Raw genomic sequence first — 22,484 nt, forward strand, 5'->3', positions numbered from 1 at the left:
GAATGTGCGAGTATGAAGGATCTGCTCTGGGCAGCACAGAATGGATAATGAGGGGAAATGGTGAGTGTGAGGTGTGGTTAAGGAAAGTGGAGGGTGTAGCGGGACAGACAGGGCAGACAGAACCCTCTGACGCTGAGGAGAAGCTGCAGAGGATTACAAGTTCAGACTGTGACCTTGGGGGAAACTTGGAGAAGGGTGAGTATTTTAGGGAAGGTTTTAAGCTGTGATGTGAGAGTAGGCGATGTTTTCTAAAGGTCAGACCGATGGGTGAGGAGATGACAGAGCAGGCGCCTTACTCATATGTTCTGAGAGGAGGAGAGGCCTTTGGGAAGAGTAGTCATTGGTATTGGCTTGTGCGCTCTGAGAAGAATTGTGGTAGAGCTAAAGAAATGACTTAGTGGAAAAAGGTCCAGGTGATGTAAAAGCTAGTACTAATAATTTGGCTCAGAAATAAGTGAATAGGAAGAAATAATGGCTGAAGATTCAAAAAGGCAAAGGCGATTGATTACTACTGGGGTCACGAGTGGATGTTACGTCTGTGCCATCCCCAGCACCTGACACCATTAAACACTCAGTGTTTGTTGGCTGCTTTGTTTCAATCAGTTTTAACTTCTTTTTTTTTTTTTAATATTTATTTCTTTATTAGGTGTACAATATTCTGTCTCTATGTATGCCTGCAGGCCAGATGAGGGCACCAGGCCCCATTATAGATGGTTGTGAGCCACCATGTGGTTGCTGGGAATTGAATTCAGGACCTTTGGAAGAGCAGGCAAAGCTCTTAACCTCTGAGCCATCTCTCCAGCCCCAATTTTAACTTCTTATAGACATTATCAGTCACCCACATTAGAATAGTGTGAAGAGCTCTTTTGCTCTTTTTTTTTTTTTTTTTTTTTTTGGTTGAGAAACCATGTCCTTTGTCATTGCTTATACATTTCTCCTTGAAGAACGCTGGGGTCAGTAGAGGGTCCCTGAATTTCCTGTCTGCTCTGAAGCAGAGTTTTGATGCTAGTTCTAGAGATAAGCACCATGAAGACTGAAAAGTCACTGTGTTCCAGGCATAGTTCCAGCCTAACATGTGTTAGCTTATTAAATTCTCACAGCACACAAATGTGCAGAGAAGACAACTGGCACTTGGTAAAGAGATGAGATGGCAGCCGGGCGGTGGTGGCGCACGCCTTTAATCCCAGCACTCGGGAGGCAGAGGCAGGCAGATCTCTGTGAGTTCGAGACCAGCCTGGTCTATAGAGCTAGTTCCAGGAAAGGCTCCAAAGCCACAGAGAAACCCTGTCTCGAAAAACCAAAAAAAAAAAAAAAAAAAAAAAAAAAAAAGAGAGAGAGAGAGAGATGAGATGGCTTGGCCAGGGTCACAATTTGCACCTATGACTCTTAACTCAGGGAACAAGCAGGTGTCTTGTTCCTCTATATTTTACTGTTTGTTACGCTCTCTTGTTTTTGAGTTATCATATGGGGGGTTATGCCAAACTCCTGCTAAAGGAGATGACACAGAAAATACTAAATTCTAACTTAAACTACAGCAGCAAAAATTGTGATGCTCAGAGGCAGTGCAGCTCGGACCCCCGGCTGCCCCGCGGAGGGAAGGATAGTCGTCAGGGCTGGATAAGCGTTCTCCTGCCCTGTGTCTGAAGCTGTAAGTTTTGTCCAAGGATCAAGAGGCTTGAAATGCAAGTCTGCTATCAGCCATATGTGTTTCACTTCTGTCAGCTGCCACAGCTTCCCAGTTTGATGCCATGGAACCATCTAGCATAGCCTGTGAGGAACAGAGATGTTTGTAAGCGACATCATGACAACCTTTCTCCATAGAGCCCCCAGAGATGAGCTACTATTTGGAAGGAGGCTCGGCAATTGTCGTCTCAAGCCTTGAGTCTGTATGTCCTCTCTATGGTAGATTCTTGTGGGAATACCTGAGACTGCACGTGCTGGCAGTTCCAATGTTCCTTTGCGAGTTTCTTTTCTAGTAGCACTTTAGACCCAGTCTATAGGCATTCCTGTAGAAGTTGAGGTGCTCATTCCTTAAGTTACCCACTCTGGGTTCCACTTAATATATTAACAGAGAAATTGGGAGAGGGTGTGTTCTGCCTCCATTATGTGTGTGTATACACATGTTTAGTGTGTCCATACATATGTGTGCAGATGCCCTTATACAAGCGTTATACAAACGTTCAAATGAGGCCAGAAGGTGACATTGAGTGTCTTTCTTGGTTGTGCTTTATTTCATTTTTTGAGACAGCATCTCTCACTGATCTTGGAGCTTGAATTTGCTCTCCTGGCTGGCTGACAAGCTCCAGGAATCCTCTCGTGTCTGCTTCTGCCACACCTATTAACAGGCGTCCTGGGGGATCAACCTTGAAGTCCTTCTGTGTGTGGAACAGGCACTTCACCAACTAATGAGCTCCACTAGCACCTTTGGGTTGGGTTTTGAGACAGGGTCTTAAACTGTCGGCCATCATCCCGTCTCAGCCTCCCAAGTGCTCCAGTCACCCTCTCTCCCAAACACTTGACGCACGCCCAGATAGAAAAGCACACAGATGCTTGTTTTCCTTCCCCCTTTTAAAAGTTGTTTTGTGCCCTCCAAGATCTGAGCCCAGTAAGTGCTGGGTGCTCATGTAGAAATGGGGGTGGGGGAGTAAGTTGAATAACAGTGAAATTTTCCCTGAAATTCTGACCTTAGTGGGTAGCCTCCTCTCTCCTTTAGTTCCTCTCCCCAGCCTTCTGTTGAACTCATCTTCCCGAGGGCCCTTTAGTTTGTGTGATCTGGTAATGTCAGGAATGACTTCTCTGCACCCACTACTCATTATCTGGATGGCCCAGAGTTCATTTTAGTTATGTAATGCCCACACGGTGATCATGTTTACTTGTAAAAAAGAATCTTTAATTTATCTAGATGTTTCTACTTGGCTGAATTACTTTCAGAGGGCAAATAACACTCGGGGAAACTATCCCATTATCTTCTCTCCTTGCAGGGCTTAGCACCACTTTGCTTGGAAGAAGGAAACTGTCTTGGGAACCCAGAGTCAGAGAAGATGAAAACTGTCTTCTCCTTTCATTTTTGTAATTAGCAAGAGGCTGCTTGTGGTGTTCCAGGAGTGGTCAGTAGATTCTAACCTTTGTGGGGAGTGCTATGACTTTGCCTTAGTTATCTGACATATGGCGCAGGCCCCTGTCAGGCTTGGCAAAGAGGACAGGGATGGTAGGGCGCTAGACTAGAGCTGCTTGGCCTAAGCCATGTGCTCTTCTTTATCCGCTCTCTCTGAGGTGACTTTAGAGACTAGAGCCGCACTGAACAGAGTGTCTTTTGCAGTTGCAGCTGTGATCCTCGGCTGTCTGTTGGCGTTGAAGAGACCTAATGTTTTACGTCATTGGTAGGTGGTAGAAATTTCTTTTGCTTGTCTTTTGGTTATTGTTGTCTAGTTCCTATTTGCCTCCTTATCTCTCCTCCTCCTCCTTGAAAATGGAGCCAAAATGTACCTTCCCACAGTTGGCAGAGAAGCTCATTCATTTGGGAAATATTTAGTGAGTAATTACCGTCTGTGCCAGACACTGTTTACTGTAAAGTCCAAATCAAGGCAAAAATCTGCCTTTAAGGAACTCACAACATGAAGGGGGAGGTGGGTAAATATGAAGAAGTTAATAAATGCAGAAGTTTGAGGGTGCCCAAGAGAAGGAACTCCTAACTGATGGGCTTGCAGAGGCTTTTGCCAAGTGGACAAGAGAACAAGAGGCTTCTAAATGGAGGGAACCAAAAAGCACATTGTTTTGACTGCTTCTGTGAGGGGCGAAACAGGCAGGAAGGTAGAGGGAGCATTGTATGGGTGTCATGGAATAGAATTGGGTTGGCAGACTTTTTGTAAAAGGCAGGAGAGTAAATATGTTCCCATTTTGAAAAAAAAAGCAGCCACAGTTTGTTTAGGGCAGGGTGAGGTGATGTCCCAGCATAACTTAATCTGCAGAAAGCTGACAGTGTGTGGGGTTTGCTCTGAGTACTGTAGTTACCTACTCCTGGTCTAGAAGTTTCTCTCTTTGCCCAGTATGGTGTTGGTTTTTACAGTCTTGCAGGCTCATCTTGACTTCCTTAAGCTTTGTGAGCTGACCAGTGTGTTCTGTGGGAATTATAATGTGTAACTGGCAGCTGATGTGTGTTTCTCTTTCACATAGGTGGAATCACAGTGTCTGTGGTTGCATTCTTCTTCACAATTAAGTTCCTCTTTGAGCTTGCCGCACGGGTAGTCAGCTTTCTTCAGAATGAAGACCGTGAACGCCGAGGGGACCGGACTATTTATGACTACGTGCGGGGAAATTACCTGGATCCCCGGTCCTGCAAAGTGTTCTGGGATTGGAAGGACCCCTATGAGGTGGGCCACAGCATGGCCTTCCGAGTGCATGTAAGGGAATGTTTTTGTCTCCGTACCCATTGTGGTTTCTGAGTCATTGGCTTCCCAGAGCCCAGTGCTATCTTGGTGGTGCCGGCTAGATGTCAACATTTTCCCTTGTTTTTCAGTCCCTCCCAGGAACTTGGGGATTGTTAATATTTTCCTAGCCTTTTGGTTTACTGGGTACATGGCTTTGATGAAGTGGAAAGCCTAATGTTAGCCTTTGAAATAAGAAGAGCAGTATTGAGGCTGGTTGGATTTGCACTACTATGATGTCAGCACATGGGAGACAGATGCAAGAGAATCAGGAGTTCAAGGTCATCCTTGTCTACATAAGGATTTCAAAGCCATCCTAAACTGTATGGGACTCTTGACTCAAAAAATAAAAAGCCCAAACATCTTTAATTCCAGTGCTCAGGAGGCAGAGGCTGGCAGATCTCTGTGAATTCTAGGGCTATACTGTGTGACCTTGTCTTAAAAGGGGGGAGGGGAGGCAAGAAAGAAAAGGGCAGAAGGAAGTGTGGGAGGAGGGGTTGTGGATCAGAAATTGGTAAATCTAGCCTGAAAGTGTAAGCAAGCCCCAGTTCTGTTTCTGTAAATGCCGCCTCCTCCTCTTCTTCCTCCTCTTTTCTTCATCCTTCTCTCTTTCCTCCTCTTCCTTCTTCTTTATTGTTGTTGTTTTTTTTTGTTTTTTTTTTTTTTTTGAGACAGGGTCTCACTATGTAACTCTTGACAGTCCTGAACCAGACTGGCTTTGAACACAGATCTGCCTGCCTCTGTCTCCCAGATTCTGGGATTAAAGGTATGTACTGCCTGGCATTGTAAATGCCGTTTAATTGGAACACAGCCATATTCACTTGTCCTTCTGTTGACAGAGGTTTCTGTTCCACCTGGTCCTGTAGCCATTCAGTCCCAAAGAAATGCACAGAGGCCTACATTAATTATAAACTGGTTGGCCTATTAGCTTAGGCTTCTTATTAACTCTTACATCTTTCATTAACCCATAATTCTTGTCTGTGTTAGCCAGATGGCTTGGTACCTTTTATCAGTGAGGCATTCTCATCTTGTGTCCTCTGCATCTGGGTGACTACTGCAGACTGAGCCTTTCCTCTTCCCAGAATTCTCCTGTTCTGGTCACCCCACCTATACTTCCTGCCTGGCTATTGGCCAATCAGCGTTTTATTAAGCCAATACAAGTGACAATATTTAACAATACAGTACAATACAAATACAAAACAATACAAAGCCACTATAATATAATCTTTACAGGTTACAAGACCATTGTCCCACAGCATCCTTCAGCTGCTTTCTCGTTTGCATAATTAGGATAGTTGTCTATGGTCCACAAAGCCATAAATATTTACTCTCTGGCACCTTACAAAGAACCTTTACAACCCGTCCAGCACCTTCACCACTAGGTAGCATTAAGTTTGGTGTGCGAGCCTGAACCCCTCAACCTTTGCCTGGTGCTTCCTTCCCCCTCGGTGCCAATGTTAGCCGCTGTACTGCTGGCTACTGCCTTGCATTTGGGTTATCATTATACATTGGTTTTTATAATAGTGCCAGGAACACTGAGGCACCATTTATTGTTCAGAAACCTCAAGTTGAAATTGGTGTGTTCTTGACTCCGCGGTGTATGCTGCCCTGTCCTCCAAACAGGAAAAGAACTTGTCCATGATTTAATGGTTTCTTTTGTATGAATTAGCATCTCACTGTGTCGCTAAAAGCAAACTCAAAGGAACAGGTAGGGACTGGGGTTTCCCAGTGTGACCTTGGCCAGCTGCTTCCTCTGTCCCATACTCTGATCACCCCTCGTTTTCACTAATGAGTGCCCACTCCCATTGCAGTTGTTCTATAAGAATGGACAGCCTTTCCCCGCCCATCGGCCTGTGGGACTGCGAGTTCACATCTCTCACGTTGAACTCGCAGTGGAAATTCCAGTGACCCAGGAAGTCCTCCAAGAGCCAAATTCCAACGTGGTAAAGGTGGCTTTCACTGTGCGCAAGGCGGGGCGTTACGAGATCACTGTGAAGCTCGGTGGATTAAATGTGGCCTATAGTCCCTACTACAAAATTTTTCAGCCTGGTAGGTCCTTGGTTATTCTTTGTTTGTCCTTTTATTTCCCCGTCCCTCCTTTGTGCTTTCTTCTCTTTTCTAGAGGGTACGATGGGATCCGGAGCCCTGGGCCAAGCATGTGCTCTGCCACCGAACAGGACTCCCAGTTCTTTCTTTAAAAAATAACACTGTGAGATTATGTTCACTTAACACAAAATTCATCAATTTAAAATGTAATAGATGCAAAAGTCATTGCTCGGCAGAATTCACCACATTCAGCTTTAGAGGATTTTCATTATGGCTCAAGAAACCCCAGGCCCATTAGCAACTTTGTTGCCATGTCCCCAACTATAGCCACTAGTCTGTTGCTATGGAATTGCCTTCTCTGGACAGTTCTAGCAGCATAATCATAAAATATGAGGCCTTTTTGACTTATTTGACCTAATGTAAAGTTTATCTATGCTGTATCATGCTTAGTTCTTCATTTATTTTACTTGACAAGTAATATGCCATGTATTGTTTGCCTTTTTGTAAGCTGTGCATGTTAGGGTCCGAGAGAAGCCCCCAAGGAAAGACCAACAGCCACGTATGCAGTAACAAGAGCACTTCATTAATTCCAATGTTGGAGTGACACATGGTGACCCCCCCAAGAAGGTCGCAAGCTCCTTTTAAGCAGAGTTAGAGAAATTCCAGGGAGGAGGGATTAATCTGGGGCTGATTGGTAGAGGAAAGATTAGTCTGGGGGTTGATTGGTGGAAGGTTCCAGCAGCAGGGTAGGGAAAGCTATCTTTAGTTATCAGGAGACTGGGGCACGCCTGCTGAGCCAGCAAAGGGGCTTTGGGGGCCTGCTGAGCCAGCAGAAGGGGGCGTGGGGTGCCTGCTGAGCTAGCAGAAGGCTGTGGAGTACCTGCTGATTGGTTGCTTCTAAGTAGTGGTTTTCTTGAGGACTGTCTGTTTAGCTCTGTCCCATTTTAGTGAACCGAAACTAAGGCCTGGTCTCTGTCAGGCTACTAGGAGAGCCTGGTCTGCACACCCCTCTCTACACCACCCCCTCCGCCCCAGCCCTCTCAGTGCACATCTAGGTTGTTTCTTCCCACGCTGCTTCCTGACTCATAAGAATAAGACTACTGTAAATGTTCTTTATCTATGTATCTATCATCTTCCTATCATCTCTCTGCCTATCTGTCATCTATCTATTATCTACCCATCCATCCATCCATCCATTGTGTGAGGGGCATATCTAAGCCACAGTGTGCATGTGGAGGTCAGAGGACAATTTGTAGAGTCAGGTCTTTCCTTCTATCATATGGGTTCTGGAGATCACAGTCAGGTCAGCAGGCTTGGAGGCAGTATTTTTTTTTTTCAAATAAGAAAAATAGTAATGCTTTTGCGATCTTTTTGGCGTCTGTGTATGGGTCTCTGTGTGGGCATGTGTTTCTATTTCTCAAGGAATAGAATTGCTGAGTAACCAGTCTGACGGGGTCTTAAGGGCCAAAGATATCAGAATAGAAAGGAGAAACATTTTTCTGATTTTTTTTTTAAAGACATTTCCAAGTAAAAGCACCTTGGCCCAAATCCACTGGTACTATGTATTTTACTTCCCACTGAAGAGCATCTGCCCATGATTCATGCCTTTATCTCTTCCTTTTCGTCTTCATGCCTTTATGCCAGTTAACAAATGCTCACTGAGATTGAGGTCCAAACTGTAATCTCCAGTTCTTGATGTCAGGGTTTAATGTGTTGTAGTCCTGTCTGTGCTTTATGATCTCCTTGCATTTTTTTGAAGATGTTATTAGATATTGGCTAGTTTGGTGTCCATAAACATGATAGAACCTTGGCTGACTTGGGGAGGCACATCTTAGTGACTGAAGTCTTAGGAAGGTTAGTGAGTCTTGCTTGAATGGTCCCTATTCTTTGTCTAGAGCAAAGGAAGACTGAACAAGCCATCTCTGCATTGCTCAGCCTCCTTTGCCTGAATGCCTCACTCAGACTCTTTCTACCTGAATTGTCACATTCTTCTTGCCACCAATGGGGAACAATTTATATCCTTACATACCATCTCTGTTTTAAATTAAACTTATTTTGATAATTATATATTCACATGCATGATAAATAAGAGATCAGGTATACCCTAACCTAGTTTTCTAATGGTGACGTCTTTCAGATTGTAGTATATTGGTGATGTAGTGCAATATCACAGTCATGTTTCTGACATTAATACAGTTAGGTACAGAACAAGGCTGGAGAGGAGGATCCTGCTTTAATTCCCAGCACCCACATGGTGGCTCACAGTCATCTTTTAACTCCAGGTCCAGGGGTTCCAACAATCTCTTCTGTCCTCCGTGAGCACCAGGCATGCACATGGTGCACAAATATACATTCAGGGAAATCATGCATACACATAAAATAACGGTAAAATGTAAAGTTTTAGAAAGAAAGGACACAAAGCATTTCTGCCGCTATCCAGCTCCTCCCTGTGTTGCCCTTCTATAGTTCTCTCCACTCATCTTCCATAGGCTTGTTTCTAAACCCTGGGAAACCAGTAATCTAGTTTCTGTTTCCTTTACACACACCAGGTCCAGTGATCCATGTCAGCAATGATCTGGATCGTGAGCGCTCAGAAGGCAGAGGCAGGAGATCAGAAGTTTTAGGTCTTCCTTGGCCAACCTGAGATACACAGACCCTGTCTCAAACCAAAGTCCCAAAACGTTTCTGCACTAGGTCATTTGAAGGGTGTTAGAAAGGGAGACTCACACTGAGCAACTTGTCAAGGCTGGCTGAACTTTTGGAGATTCATCTAGGTTGTCAGGTATCTCAGTTGTTGGTTTTTCTTTGCGGGTATTGTTCAGTGGTGTGGATATTTGTTTAGCTGTTCACCGGTTGAAGGACACCTGATTGTTTCCTATTATCAACATAGCTGCTATTAATATTCATGTACACTTTTTTGTGTGAACATAAGTTTTTATTTCTCAAGGTAAATACCCGGGAGTGTAATTACCAAGATACTTGATAATCACATCTTTAGGGTTTTTTGTTTTGTTTTGTTTTGTTTTGGTTTGGTTTAGTTTTGTTTTGGTTTTTGTTTTGTTTTTTAGATAGGAGTTCTCTGTGTAGCCCTGGCTGTCCTGGTACTCACTCTGTAGATCAGGCTGACCATGAACTCACAAAGATCCACCTGCCTCTGCCTCCTTCGTGCTGGGATCAAAGGGCTGCATCTTTAGGTTTGTTTGCTTGTTTTGTTGTAAAGATTTATTCTCATCTACACTATTGTTTTGCCTGCATGTATGTCTATTCGAGGGTGCAAGAGTGACAGATCCCCTGAACTGGAGTCTCAGACTGTCCTGAGCCATCATATGGGTGCTAGGAATTGAACCTGTGGGAGAACAGCCAGTGTTTCCAATCACTGAGCCATCTCTCCAGCCCTGCATGGAAAGAAATTGTTAAACTTTTTTCCAGAGTGACTGTGGCATTTGTGTCCCGTTTGTTCACATCCTTGCCATTGTAATACTGTCACTGTTCTTTAGCAGTTCTGATAAATGTGTATTTACTTTGCATTTCCCAAATGGCTAGTGACGATAAATATAGTTCATGTGTTTATTTGACAACTGTATATCCTCTTTAGTTAAATATCGTTTTATGATATTTGTGTATTTTTTAATTAGAAATTTTTGGGTTTTCAATGTTGTGTTTTGAGAGCCTTTTAAATAAATCCTATGCACCACTAGTCCCCTTTCAAACATTCAAAAACCTGGCTTTTCTTTTCATCCTAATAGGATCTTCCATGGTATAAAAACATTTTTAATATTGATAAAATTCACTTCTGGTTTTTTTTTTTCCTTTCATGATCATGCTTTTGATGTTTAAAATCTCTGGCTAATTCCAGATCCTAAAGATTTTTCCCTAAAAAATTTCCTAAAAGTTTCATTATTTCACACTTTGTGTTAAAGCCATGCTCCATTTTTAGTTAATTTTTGTATGTGAGATTTATGTTGAGGTTTTTAAAATTTTTTAAATTTTTTGTCTTGAAGCTCTCTGGTTGCCAAGGACTGTGTTAAGAGGGTTGTCTTTCCTGTGTGGGGTTCTGTGCTGTGACACTGGCTCATGTGTCCGTCCTCCAGTTGGTACCAGAGCCTGGATTACTGCACCTGCTTTATTGCCTGCACGGCTCTTCTCCATTAGTCCTCTTTTTCAAAACTGCTCTAGCTAATTCCAGTTCCTTTTTTTTTTTTCTATACAAATTTTGGTATAGTATCTAATTTATTTCCCTAAGATTTTAGTAAGAATTGTGTTAGACCTGTATTTCAACATGGGCAAGTTGGCTCGTCCTCTGTATTGAATCTTCTAATTCATCAACAAGCTGTATTTTGTTTATTTGGAGTCCTAACACCTATGCTATGCACAAGGGATAGCACTAATTGGACTCAGTGGGTTAAAAAAGAAGGAATGAAGCTGGGAGGGGCATGTGGTGGTGTTGGGTAGAGATGGGTTGGAGGGGTGTGGGTAAATATGACCAAAATATATGATATGTATGTATGAAATTCTTAAAGAGTAAATTTTATATTTTTAAACCAGTTTTTCATTGTTCATAGCATTAATGGTGCTCAGTATACAGTTCTGCTATGGATTTTGTTGGATTTACACCTCTTTCATGCACTATAGAGTCGGTTTTGCTGTTGTTCAGTGCTTATTTTTACTTGTATATGTGTGTACGAATGTGGGTGTATTCAATGGCAGGTGTGTACATAGAGATTACAGGTCAAAAAAGTTGTCCTCTAACAACTTTGAAAACAATTTTTTTCTCTCCTTCTATCTGTGCATGTGTTCTGGGAATCGGGTTAGGTCCCCATGCTTGCACAGCGTGTAGTCACCCCCTGGCCATCCTGGAACTCCCGCTGTAGCCCAGAGTGGCCTCGAATTCACAGAACTCCGCCTGGCTTCAGCACTCACTTATGAGGCCCACTCAGAGGCTCCCTGGGAAATTGTAGCACTGTATTTGTGCCTTTACTTCCGTCTTCTTCAGGTTCTTTTCTCATTTTGTCTGGTACAGAAAGTGGTTAAAAATAACAAGAAAAGTAAAAACACTCCCAGAATCAACAACAGAGAACAAGTCCCCACGTTCATTTCTGTGAACTGTTTTTCTCTCTTGGTCTCCATTGTCTTTCATCGTCTGTTTCAGGAATGGTGGTTCCTTCCAAAACCAAAATTGTGTGCCATTTTTCTACTCTTGTGCTGACCTGTGGTCAACCACACACTCTGCAGATAGTGCCCCGAGATGAGTATGACAACCCAACCAACAACTCCATGTCCCTGAGAGATGAGCACAACTACAGCTTGTCCATTCATGAGGTGAGTGCCTTCTCTTTCCCATATGCAAGAAAGCTAGGGTCTCTCCTGGGAATCGCACTCCCAGCTCTTGTCTTCCCCCTGACTTTGGAGCCATCTCGTCTTTATTTCATAGTGCATGTGTGTTTAGGAAGTGTGAGGCATATGTTAAAGGAGCCTGGGCAAGCTCTTGTGAAGCATATGGAGTCACACTTTGCTTCCTGTAGCTCGGTGCTCAAGAAGACAAGAACAATGAAGTCTCATTTGAGAAGTCGGTGACATCCAACAGGCAGACGTGCCAGGTGTTCCTGCGACTCACCCTGCATTCTCGAGGTTGCTTCCATGCCTGCATCTCATACCAGAACCAGCCCATCAATAATGGCGAATTTGACATGATTGTCCTTAGTGGTGAGCTGAGAGCGGTGACTTGGCCCTTTCCCAGCCTGTTTCCTCCTCTTATGTCTGCTCTTTGCCCACCCCACAAACATTTGATAGACGAACCACATTTACCTTCCTGTCCTGCAGTACACTAAGTGACCATCGGCAGCTCGTTTGTCCTCTCTCGATTTCTATGTCAAGCTTCATTCATTCTTTCCCCTTCAGAGAATGAGAAGAATATTGTTGAGCGCAACGTGTCCACCTCCGGGGTGAGCATCTACTTCGAGGCTTACCTTTACAACGCCAACAACTGCACAGGTGCACCGTGGCATCTTCCTCCCTTGCACATGAGCTCCTCTCAGCGCCGGCCCTCCACCGCTGCTGAGGAGGACGATGAAGACTCACCCTCCGAGTGCCACACCCCTGAGAAGGTGAAGAAACCCAAGAAGGTGTACTGCTATGTGTCACCAAAGGTTGGCGCTCCTTTTCTTACCTTTAAATCCCCCATCTGAGTCTGTATATGACTTGCATTTAGTGAGAAACACTGTAAGTTTTTGTGGCAGTCTGAGTGTTAGTAGGGCAGTCATCTACTCGTAGGGTTTCTGGGACACTACAAGAGGCTTCCTAACATGGAACAGAAGGTTGTGTTCCCTCTGCTGCTGCAGGAGTTTGCTTTGTACGAGGGCAGATCTCCACCAGAGCCTGTGTCTCTCAGCACTGTTGAATACCTGCACATTCTGTCCTGTGAATGCTTCAGGGAAGATTGTCTAAGGTGGGGCTGTCAGGATTGTAAGGAAGGTCACTTTCGACCAGTAAGTCCTCAGTAGGATAAAAATCCCTGTTGGCCCCTTGTGCTGTATTGAAACAATTTGCTCTTTAGTTTTGTGATAATGTCAAACAACATTAAATGGTTGTCACTAACAGGCTTCAAGACTGTAAGAAAGAGCTTGGCAGAGACAGGAAGGTCAACTTTCCAAGCCCTGGAGTTCAGGGCACCTTGTTGGAGGCTTTCTTTTGACTGTTCGTGTTTTCTTCTTCATCCAGTCCTCACGAGAATGGACTATTGGAGCATTCTATTGCATCCTTTAGTCTCATAGTCAAAGCGGGGCTCAAATTCCCTTGTGTTTCCTAATCTTCTTCTGGATGCCCTCTTATTTACAAATCTAGCTTTCTTGTGTAGTGGAGGGTAGCAGTGAGGTCACTGAGTGGGGTGAGAAATTACAGTGCATCAGCCCTGAATTCATCATTGCTAAAATCGGCGAGCTGTTTCTTCTCTTTAGTTTGGTTGGAAGTTTTCTTTAATAAGCATTGGTCTTTAAGTCATAAGGGAACGTGTAGGGGCTGGGATGTAGTTGAGTGGTAGAACATGCCTATAGCATAGGAGGGGCAGTCCCAAGCACTGGAAAAAAGGGAACATGTATGACACACATTCACATAACAGATTTAAAAAAATCATGCATTATCTTTTCTCCTTTTATAAATGGCATAAGAAGAGTCTTCCTTGTCCTCATAGTTCGGTATCTCGGTGGACTTTTGTGTGAGATCCCACTGTGTTTCTCTCCAGCTCTTCTTCCTGTATCCCCATCCAAATAGGGCAAAGGAACCAGGCATGGTAGCTCACACCTATCATCTCAGCACTCAGGAAGCTGAAGCAAGATCACTGTGACGTCAAGCACAGCCTGGGCTGCCTCATGAGTCCCAATATAGTCTGGGCTGGGGCATAAACCCTCTCAAACCAAACCACAGCAAATCAACATCAAATAGCCAGGGAGCAGTGGGCATGGTGCCTGTATGTGGGCTTGGGGGTCACTGAGCGGCTGCAGGAAAGAAGGGGTCCTAGTTGTTCCAGGGTGACATGTTTTGTGCTCATAAAGTGAAGACCTAATTCCAAGCACCCCAAAATGAGAGTCGGACCTGAGCATTGCGATGATGACGTGTGTTTGTGAAATAGTACTGTCAGGTTTGGGTACAGATATATTTATTTTAGTGCTGAGTAGATTATCCTTTTGTCATATGAAGAATATAGACAAGACTTTGCTATTTGCCTTCTAACATCCAAACAGGGCCCTCTTATTTATCACTCACTTCATTTTCTGTGTTGGTCCCCAGCAATTCTCAGTGAAGGAATTCTACCTGAAAATCATCCCCTGGCGCCTCTACACCTTCCGAGTGTGTCCTGGAACAAAGGTAAGGGGAACTATAGGGCTGCCTCCTGCCAAGTGGGCCTCAACCTCGGCGTGAGCAGTCTTTTCTTTTTCATTGTTCTTGAAAGTTCTCTCTCTATGCACAGATTCATTTCCAAACAAAGAAAAAGTTGTCCCTCATTAAATGCCATGAATATACGAGAAGTGTGCTACAGAAACTGGATCCTTGACTGGTATATACCAATAGCCATTCAGAATTCTTTACCAGTGTCTTTTGTCTGCAGCAGCATTTTCAAAGGATGTTGATTACTCTGCCAGTATATGGTCTCCTGGTGCCTGGCTCATTCTATGAGAAGGAATGTTCTCATATATTCAAAAGTTTGTATTTTTTGTTTTTGTAGTTGTTTTTCTAATTGTTCTGGGCCTAAATGTAAGCTGTACTGCAGAGGTTTAGGTGTATTGTCTATGAAGATGACTTTCCAAGTGTATGGAATAGGAGTTGCTCCTATTTCCCTTCTTCATGGCAGTATTGCCATGGATTCTTACTTAAAGGCAGTTTCTATGACTCAAATAATTTCAATGAGAACCTGTGAAGGAACCAGCAGTCCCTTCACAGTGGGTGAAAGTGCTTGTCAACCAAACCTGACCATCTGAGTTGATCTCCAGAACTCATGTAAAAAGCCAAACGTGGTAGCAGCACGTGATCCCAGCGTTCATGCGACAGGATGGGAGGCAGAGACAGGAGAATCGCTTGGAAGCTCAAAGGCCAATCAGCCTGCAGTATTTAGCAAGGCAGAACCAAGTCCTGAAAACTGTCACATAGGCACTGCATGGGCACACACACTGAAAACAACAAAGAGACAAACAGAAACCTGTGAATTATAGATCATCGAGATAGGGCTGGTGATGGCTCAGCAGCTGGAAGTGCCAGCCAGGTCTAGCGACCAGAGTTCATTCCTCCAGACCGCTGTGATGTAAGAGAAGAGTGCCCACAGGCTGTCCTCTGACCTCCATGTGCATACTGTGGCCGTGCACCATACACATATGCGTACATGTGCACTAAGTATAAGAGAAACAAGAGGTATACTGGGATGTACTTGTTCACAAAAGACGGTGTTGCCTTGCTTCTGTTGTTTGTGTAGCAGAGTAGGTATGTGAAAGACTTTGTTGAAATTAAGGGATTTATAGACGAACATCTCCACTTTCTAAATTTTCTTTGCTAGTTTTCCTATCTTGGCCCTGACCCTGTTCACAAGCTCCTCACCCTGGTGGTGGATGATGGCATTCAACCTCCTGTGGAGCTCAGCTGCAAGGAAAGGAACATTCTAGCTGCCACTTTTATCCGTTCCCTGCACAAGAACATCGGTAAGGGTGGGGAAGGCAGTGGCCCCAAGGGTGTAGAGCTGGAGGATGGTGTTCCTCTGCCTGTCTATAAGTTGTAATGAACTTTGCTGGTCCTCAGGAGGCTCGGAGACTTTTCAAGACAAGGTGGACTTTTTCCAGCGAGAGCTTCGGCAGGTACACATGAAGAGACCTCATTCCAAAGTCACCCTGAAGGTCAGCAGACACGCCCTGTTGGAATCGGTACGTAGTTTCATCTTCATATGCAAGTTCTTTGGCTAAGGACCTCTTCAATATTTGGCTATATCCTGCAATGTATCTTTTTAATGAAACATAAATTTCTCCCTTTAAACATATTAGAGACTATTTGTTCTTTTCAAATTGTATATACTTTTATCATGCTGGGTTGGGGCCACTGTACTAGAAGCATCAACAGAGGGGAGACTCATTATGCCTCAGTTTTCCGGTCTGTGCTGACGTAGTTCCTGGACAGTCACAGTGTAGGGGTGGAAGTAGTGGCTAGAGGAGCAGCCTGTTCATCGTCCCTGGGGCAGGAGCTTCCACTGGGTTAGAAGGAGGTAGCTTTTGTTGTCGCTCGGGTCGACAGACATGGGACACCTGATGTGTGTTTGTCTCCACCACAGACATTGGCATGGGTCTGACATTCCCTGGGAGTGAGAAGGCTTGGTGCCTGTCCAGAAAGCATTTGTGGTGTTTGGCTCTTGTAGATGTGCCTGGCAACCCCCTTTCTCAGCCACACTCCATGTGGGATGGCTCCCTTGCTTGTGGTGGAAAGATGTCTGGTGGATAGTCTGTGCTTTGCTGGGAACCAAGACTCCTCAGCTCTTTTGTTTACAGCTTATCACTTACTCATATCTTTTTAAAGAAAACTTGTATATAAGGGGTTTTTCATTAGTAAAATGAAGTTTATGAAAAAAGAAGAAAGAAAAAACTTGTAACTATCAAATTCTAAATATGATTTCAAATTAGATGGGTTTTTTTTCCTCCAGTGAGATGTCATGCTGTAGACCAGGCTGACCTTGAACTTGCAGTCCTCCTGGAGATTTGTGTATTTAATATAAGACAATGTCACTGACGCTTACATGTGCGCCATATATTACCTGCATGTAGTAGCTGACTCGGGGCAGTGGTGGTGCTCCGGGGGGTTGGTCTTTAGCAGCTGAGGAATGCCAGCCGGTATTCTGACAGCTTCCTTCCTCTCTCTGTTTTAGTCTTTGAAGGCCACGCGGAACTTTTCCATCTCAGATTGGAGCAAGAACTTTGAAGTGGTTTTTCAGGATGAAGAAGGTTAGTTTTGAAGTTTCATTTTACATTTTAACTCTCCTTCCTACTCCCACATTTTCCAGAAAATCCCAAACCAGCTCCTCAAACCCTAAAAGGCCCAGTTTCTGTGAGTCAGGCAAGAGGCCTGGCTGTGTGGCGTGATGGAGCGTGGAGAACAGAGACATGTAGGTGAGCTCTTAGAGTTCACACTAGGACAAAAGAATACTGCAGGTCCCAGAGTGTCGTTGTCCTGGGACCTCTGACCTTCTGTGTTTCTGTTAGTTTAGTGATCATAATACCTTAAATTCTACAGAAAGAAGTGGGGTTTCCAAAAAATGTCCACCATGCAGGCGAGCTGCAGTGGAGAGACCGGCAGTGGACTAGAAGGCTCAGAGTGTTGAGTGGTAACTAGGAAGAGAAGCAGCAGGAGGTGGAGTCAGCCAGCCTCCCTTTTAATTTTCATTGTACTTTTCAGCTTTGGATTGGGGAGGGCCTCGCCGGGAATGGTTTGAGCTAATCTGCAAAGCACTGTTTGATACCACCAGTCAGCTCTTCGCTCGGTTCAGCGACAACAACCAAGCACTAGTGAGTCCGTGCCTTCCCCACGGGTGGGTGGGACAGTAACCACAGAGGCTTACACCGCTGACCTCGGAGTCTCACAGCTTGTGTTTTGCTCTTAATTTGCTGTTAGTAATGAGCTGATCAAATTGCCTCCCTTTTATTTGGCTCAATAATTTTCATCTGTAAAATAGGGGAAAAATAGATAGTTGAGCATCTGGCTAAGACATTATATTGCAATGGCTACTTCGCTCATTTATAATAATGAAGCTATTTTCTAAAGAAGAAAGCCTGAGGCAGTTGGTTTCTGTCTTAGATCTGTACTAGAGAGATGTCAGAAGTAAAGCATCTGATGGCGTTTTAAAAAGTTCTCGTTTAGGGAGAGGCATCTTATCTCCTGTACTCAAATCATCCTGTACACAAACTAACTAAGGTTCTTCAGCAGCCATTACCCTCCGGCCACTTTCAATTACTCAGTTGTCTGCTCTGTGACCCTTAAACTGAAATTTTATTCCCTTGGGATGGGGTATGAGCCAGATTTCCGTTACTGTAAAAAATGCCTGAGACAGTCAGCGTATAAAGAGAAAATTACCATCTCACTGCAGCCTTCTAGAGGTTTCAGTCTGAGGTTGGCCAGCCTCCTTGTTTAGGGTCTGTGGTGAGGCAGCACATCCTGGTGGCAAAGTATGACGAGATCACTCACCTTGGGGCGGGGGTGTGAATGAAGGAGAGGAGGCCAGCAGGCAGCCCTCTTCCAGGGTACACCCCAGTAACCTGAGCCCTACTGATGGCATATTGGGCACCTTTGGAAGACATTCCAGGTCCAAATTATAGTGGTACATCACAATGGGAGGGAGGGCCTTTCCAGAACTGGGAGAGATAAAAATGGTCCAAGGTCTTTCCATGTCTTTCTTTGACAGGTGCATCCTAACCCCAATCGGCCGGCTCACCTGCGCTTAAAGATGTATGAGTTTGCAGGGCGGCTGGTGGGCAAGTGTTTGTATGAGTCCTCTCTGGGAGGAGCTTACAAGCAGTTGGTCCGTGCCCGGTTCACTCGGTCTTTCCTGGCCCAAATCATAGGACTTCGTATGCATTACAAGGTAACATCTTAGGTGTGCATTTCCACTAAGACAGTCTGGCCACTGGCTCTGGACTCTTTCCACATGAGCTGATTTTCTAAAGTATTTTTCCCCTTTTATTTTTTTATAGGGTTTATTTATTTTTATTCTGTCTGTATGTGTGTTTTGCTTACATGTATATACATGCACCAGATACATCCCTGGTGCCCACAGAGTCAGAAGAAAGTATCAGATCTCCTGGAACTGGAGTTATAGACAGTTGTGAGCCTCCATGTGGGTGCTAGAAACTGAGCCCAGGTCCTCTGGAAGAGTAGCCAGTGCTCTTAACCACTGAGCTGTCTCTCCAGCCCCTGAGCTGATTATTCTTAAGGATGAATGTATATCAAGCTATATCAAGTGCTATCAAGCAGGTAAAATTTTATTCATGGCAAAAGTGTGTTCATAAGCTTCTGTGTCTTCCTTTCTCCTCAGTACTTTGAAACAGATGACCCAGAATTCTACAAGTCCAAAGTTTGCTTTATCCTCAACAATGACATGAGTGAGATGGAGCTGGTCTTTGCAGAAGAAAAATATAACAAATCAGGTCAACTGGATAAGGTGATAAAGAAGACCAGAATTTATGGGTCCCCTACACCCCTGGTTCTTCTAAAGCAGTACCAATAGGACTTTGTGCGGTTAAGGAATGACTACAAAGAACCAAGTGGCAAAGAAGTATGGTTGCAACAAGCCAGTTTGGGAGGCTGACTGTCAGTGATGGGTAGTTGGGGTGTAGGTGACTGATTCTTAGTTTAACACAATGGCTGTCCATTTTTAAACCCTTTTTGTTGTTCAGGTTTGTTTGTTTGGTTTGTTTTTTTGAGGCAGGGTCTCACAGTGTAGCTCAGGCTGGCCTCCTGAGTGCTGAGCTTACTGCCCAGATATTTTGTTGTTGTTGTTGCAAATGTGCTTTTGTTACATTGTGGAGCTATGCAATATCAAATGATAAAAATGAAGCTAGTCATAATAACAACACGTAATTAAACTTCATTAGGTATGATACCACCACTATGAAACTAGTTAACAATATGCACTTAAAGGGAATGTAGCAATGACTGAAAAGATGTGGCAGCTGGGTATGGTGGCATACACCTTTAATCCCAGCAGTTGGGAGATAGAGGCAGGCAGGCAGATGTCTGTGAGTTTGAGGCTAGCCTGGCCTACATAGAGAGACCCTGTCTCAAAACTCAGAACTAAATACTACTGAAAATGATTGGAATGACTGTTTTCTGTCTTTGTTCCAGTGAGGTCTGTACCTGGCTGGAGCTGATGTAACAGAGCAACAGGTGAACAGAGCTTTAGGCTTCAGTCCTTGGCCCCAGGGACAGCAGCAGCTTGTTCACCAGCAGGATTCTCAGTAGATTAAGAGACTGGAACTTTTTTTTTTAATACTTATGGATATTATATTACTGCTATAGTTTGGTGTGGTTTTTTTTTTTTTTTTTTTTTTTTTTTTGTGAATAAACATTTCTAGCTATGGCCTAAGAAATGTTAGTAAGATTTATTGTTCACATCAGTGTAATTAAAATATTACCAGGACCTTAAAATCTGATCTTGTAACTCATGGAGGCATTCATTCACTTAAGGAGACAACTCTGGTTTCCATACACGGGATCTCATTGCTTGGGACGTCCTTGAATGCCCCTCAGTTGTTGTTGAGTGTGTATGTGTGTTTAGTGTTCTGTTTGTGACTCAAGAAGCTTGTTCAGCTTTTCTCTACAGAGATACAAACTGAGGAACAAATAGTTACTAGACTGACGTTCTGTACCAAGTCAGTATCGGGCTGGAGTTTTGGATGCCATTGATCTTTCCCTTGGTGTACTTGGAAGATAGAAGAATGTGTGGGAATGGCGGTTTCCACCTTAGATTGCAGAGCCATGAAAGAGCTGCTTTGAGAAAAGGTCATCAGTGGTTTAATTGTAGGAGATGGGTTAAAATATTGCTGACAAGAAATCATAATATCTTCCTGTTGCGTCATTTGCCCCACACATGCGAGAAGACCTCACTTAACTATTAGGTCGTAGCCTGCAGGTGTGGGGGAAGTGGTGCAGGCCCTGAAGGTTAGTAACAAAAGGTAAAGCAAGTGTGTTAAAAAGCCACATGGAGATTAGGAACTTGAGACTGATACCGAGGGAGTTCAGTCCACTGCTTGCAGGGACTTCCAGGCTGATACAGCTTACAGTTTGCTTAGCCACAACCTCTCCTGTCTTTTGCCTCCTGTTTCAGATTATAGAACTCATGACAGGTGGAGCTCAAACCCCAGTCACCAATGCAAATAAAATCTTCTATTTAAACTTGCTAGCCCAGTACCGGCTGGCCAGTCAAGTGAAAGAGGAGGTGGAGCATTTCCTAAAAGGTGGGACCCTGTCTCCTTATGCTTAAGATGTCGGTGTGGTACTTGCAGGTGTGGCCTTAACTTAGATCCTTTTGTTTCAGGCTTGAATGAGTTGGTTCCTGAGAACCTTTTGGCTATTTTTGATGAGAATGAGCTTGAGGTAAGTGCTTAGGATTCAAACCTGTTTTGTCTTGTGTTATCTTTCATTTACGTGTGTCAAGGGGCTCACAAGTCCATGTCACAGTTGTGGAGGGCAGAGAGCCACTGGCGGACTTGCTTCTCTCCGTCTACCACATGAGTCTCCGGGTTGGACACGGTGATCAGGGTTGGTTGGTAGCAAGTGCCTTTACCTTCTGAGCCATCTCAGCAGCCCCAAGACTGCTGCTCTGGAGAGCAGGCCTTGTGGGCTCCTGCTTGCTGTGCCTTCTGGTAGAGGCGTGGTGACACATTGAGACAGAGCCTGACTATGTAGCCAGAAAGTCTTTTTTGGTTTTTCGAGACAGGGTTTCTCTGTAGCTTTGGAGCCTGTCTTGGAACTAGCTCTTGTAGACCAGGCTGGCCTCAAACTCACAGAGATCTGCCTGACTCTGCCTTCCGAAAAAGTCTTTTTTATTATACAGGAGTTGGATTCACTTTTTAAAATTTTTATTTTAATATGTGTGTGTTAGTCTTTTGTCTGCATGTATTTCTGTGTACCACATGTGTGCCTAGTTCCTCCAGAAGCCAGAAGAGGGTATTGGGTCCCCTAGAACTTGAGTTACAGACAGTTGTGAGCTTCTGTTTGGATGCTGGGAGTTGAACCCAGGTCCTCTGGAAGAGCAGCCATTGCTCCTAACCACTGAGCCATCCCTCCAGCGCTGTATCACTTGTCACTCTTCCGTTCATTGGCCTTTCCTTCAGCTTTCATTAGAATGCTGAAAGTCAGAAAGTGACAAGTATTTATGAAGAGTGGTAGTTAATATTTATCCATCAACTATTATTGATAATTATTGACTATTAAGGAGGATTGCAGTCTTCATAATATCTTACGACATTTAAGGGGATTATAGAATGTATTTGTTCAGGTATATTTGAACTATGAGTTGTGTACTGAGATACCAGAGAAATAGCAGTGAAGAAGACAAAGTCCCGTATGCTAGTAAAAGAGACCCCACAAGATGGGATTACATTTAAAGTTTAGACCATAACCATTGTGTGTATGTATGTCTGTATGTTTACATATCTATAGTACCACAGAGTGTATGAACATGTGTGTATTTACATATCTGTGTTACTATTTCACGTTTTGTATCAGTCAAAAGTAGCTGTAAGACAGTAAATACCATTTTTAAAGTTAGCTGAATTAAAGTCCTTTTGAGTCGAGAACAAAACAAAGCCAGTTTGTCTTTACTGTCTGTTGCTCCTCACAGCTGATACAAAAGTTAGGACTTTTGACTTTCCAAGACTTTATGAGGAGTTCATTTCTGCAAACTGTTTCCTGTTAGAAAACCTTTCACAGCACTAGGAGACAGAGGCAGGCGGATCTCTAAGTTCGAGGCCAGCCTGGTCTACAGAGGGAGTTTCT

The 22,484-nt window shown here is 44.0% G+C and overlaps 1 protein-coding gene across 7 annotated transcripts in view; it reads left to right on the forward strand.

Moving 5' to 3' along the window:
• The window catches only part of Arel1 (apoptosis resistant E3 ubiquitin protein ligase 1), a 52,907-nt gene that overhangs the window by 26,277 nt on the left and 4,146 nt on the right, over nucleotides 1-22,484 (forward strand). For 4 of the 7 annotated variants that reach the window (XM_057782418.1, XM_057782420.1, XM_057782419.1 and 1 more), the window contains 15 exons: nucleotides 3,320-3,380; nucleotides 4,174-4,400; nucleotides 6,236-6,473; nucleotides 11,620-11,789; nucleotides 11,993-12,173; nucleotides 12,369-12,616; nucleotides 14,253-14,330; nucleotides 15,511-15,652; nucleotides 15,750-15,871; nucleotides 16,861-16,936; nucleotides 17,388-17,497; nucleotides 18,391-18,570; nucleotides 19,021-19,146; nucleotides 20,812-20,941; nucleotides 21,022-21,080. In XM_057782418.1, the coding sequence (XP_057638401.1) occupies nucleotides 3,365-3,380; nucleotides 4,174-4,400; nucleotides 6,236-6,473; nucleotides 11,620-11,789; nucleotides 11,993-12,173; nucleotides 12,369-12,616; nucleotides 14,253-14,330; nucleotides 15,511-15,652; nucleotides 15,750-15,871; nucleotides 16,861-16,936; nucleotides 17,388-17,497; nucleotides 18,391-18,570; nucleotides 19,021-19,146; nucleotides 20,812-20,941; nucleotides 21,022-21,080 (2,103 nt within the window). In that variant the 5' untranslated portion in view covers nucleotides 3,320-3,364. Of the gene's footprint in view, nucleotides 1-3,319; nucleotides 3,381-4,173; nucleotides 4,401-6,235; nucleotides 6,474-11,619; nucleotides 11,790-11,992; nucleotides 12,174-12,368; nucleotides 12,617-14,252; nucleotides 14,331-15,510; nucleotides 15,653-15,749; nucleotides 15,872-16,860; nucleotides 16,937-17,387; nucleotides 17,498-18,390; nucleotides 18,571-19,020; nucleotides 19,147-20,811; nucleotides 20,942-21,021; nucleotides 21,081-22,484 lie in introns of those variants that run through there. The other 3 variants (XM_057782423.1, XM_057782425.1, XM_057782424.1) reach the window with 3 other exon arrangements.

Source organism: Chionomys nivalis, chromosome 10 (assembly GCF_950005125.1).
Source record: "Chionomys nivalis chromosome 10, mChiNiv1.1, whole genome shotgun sequence".
Taxonomy (NCBI): Eukaryota; Metazoa; Chordata; class Mammalia; order Rodentia; family Cricetidae; genus Chionomys; species Chionomys nivalis.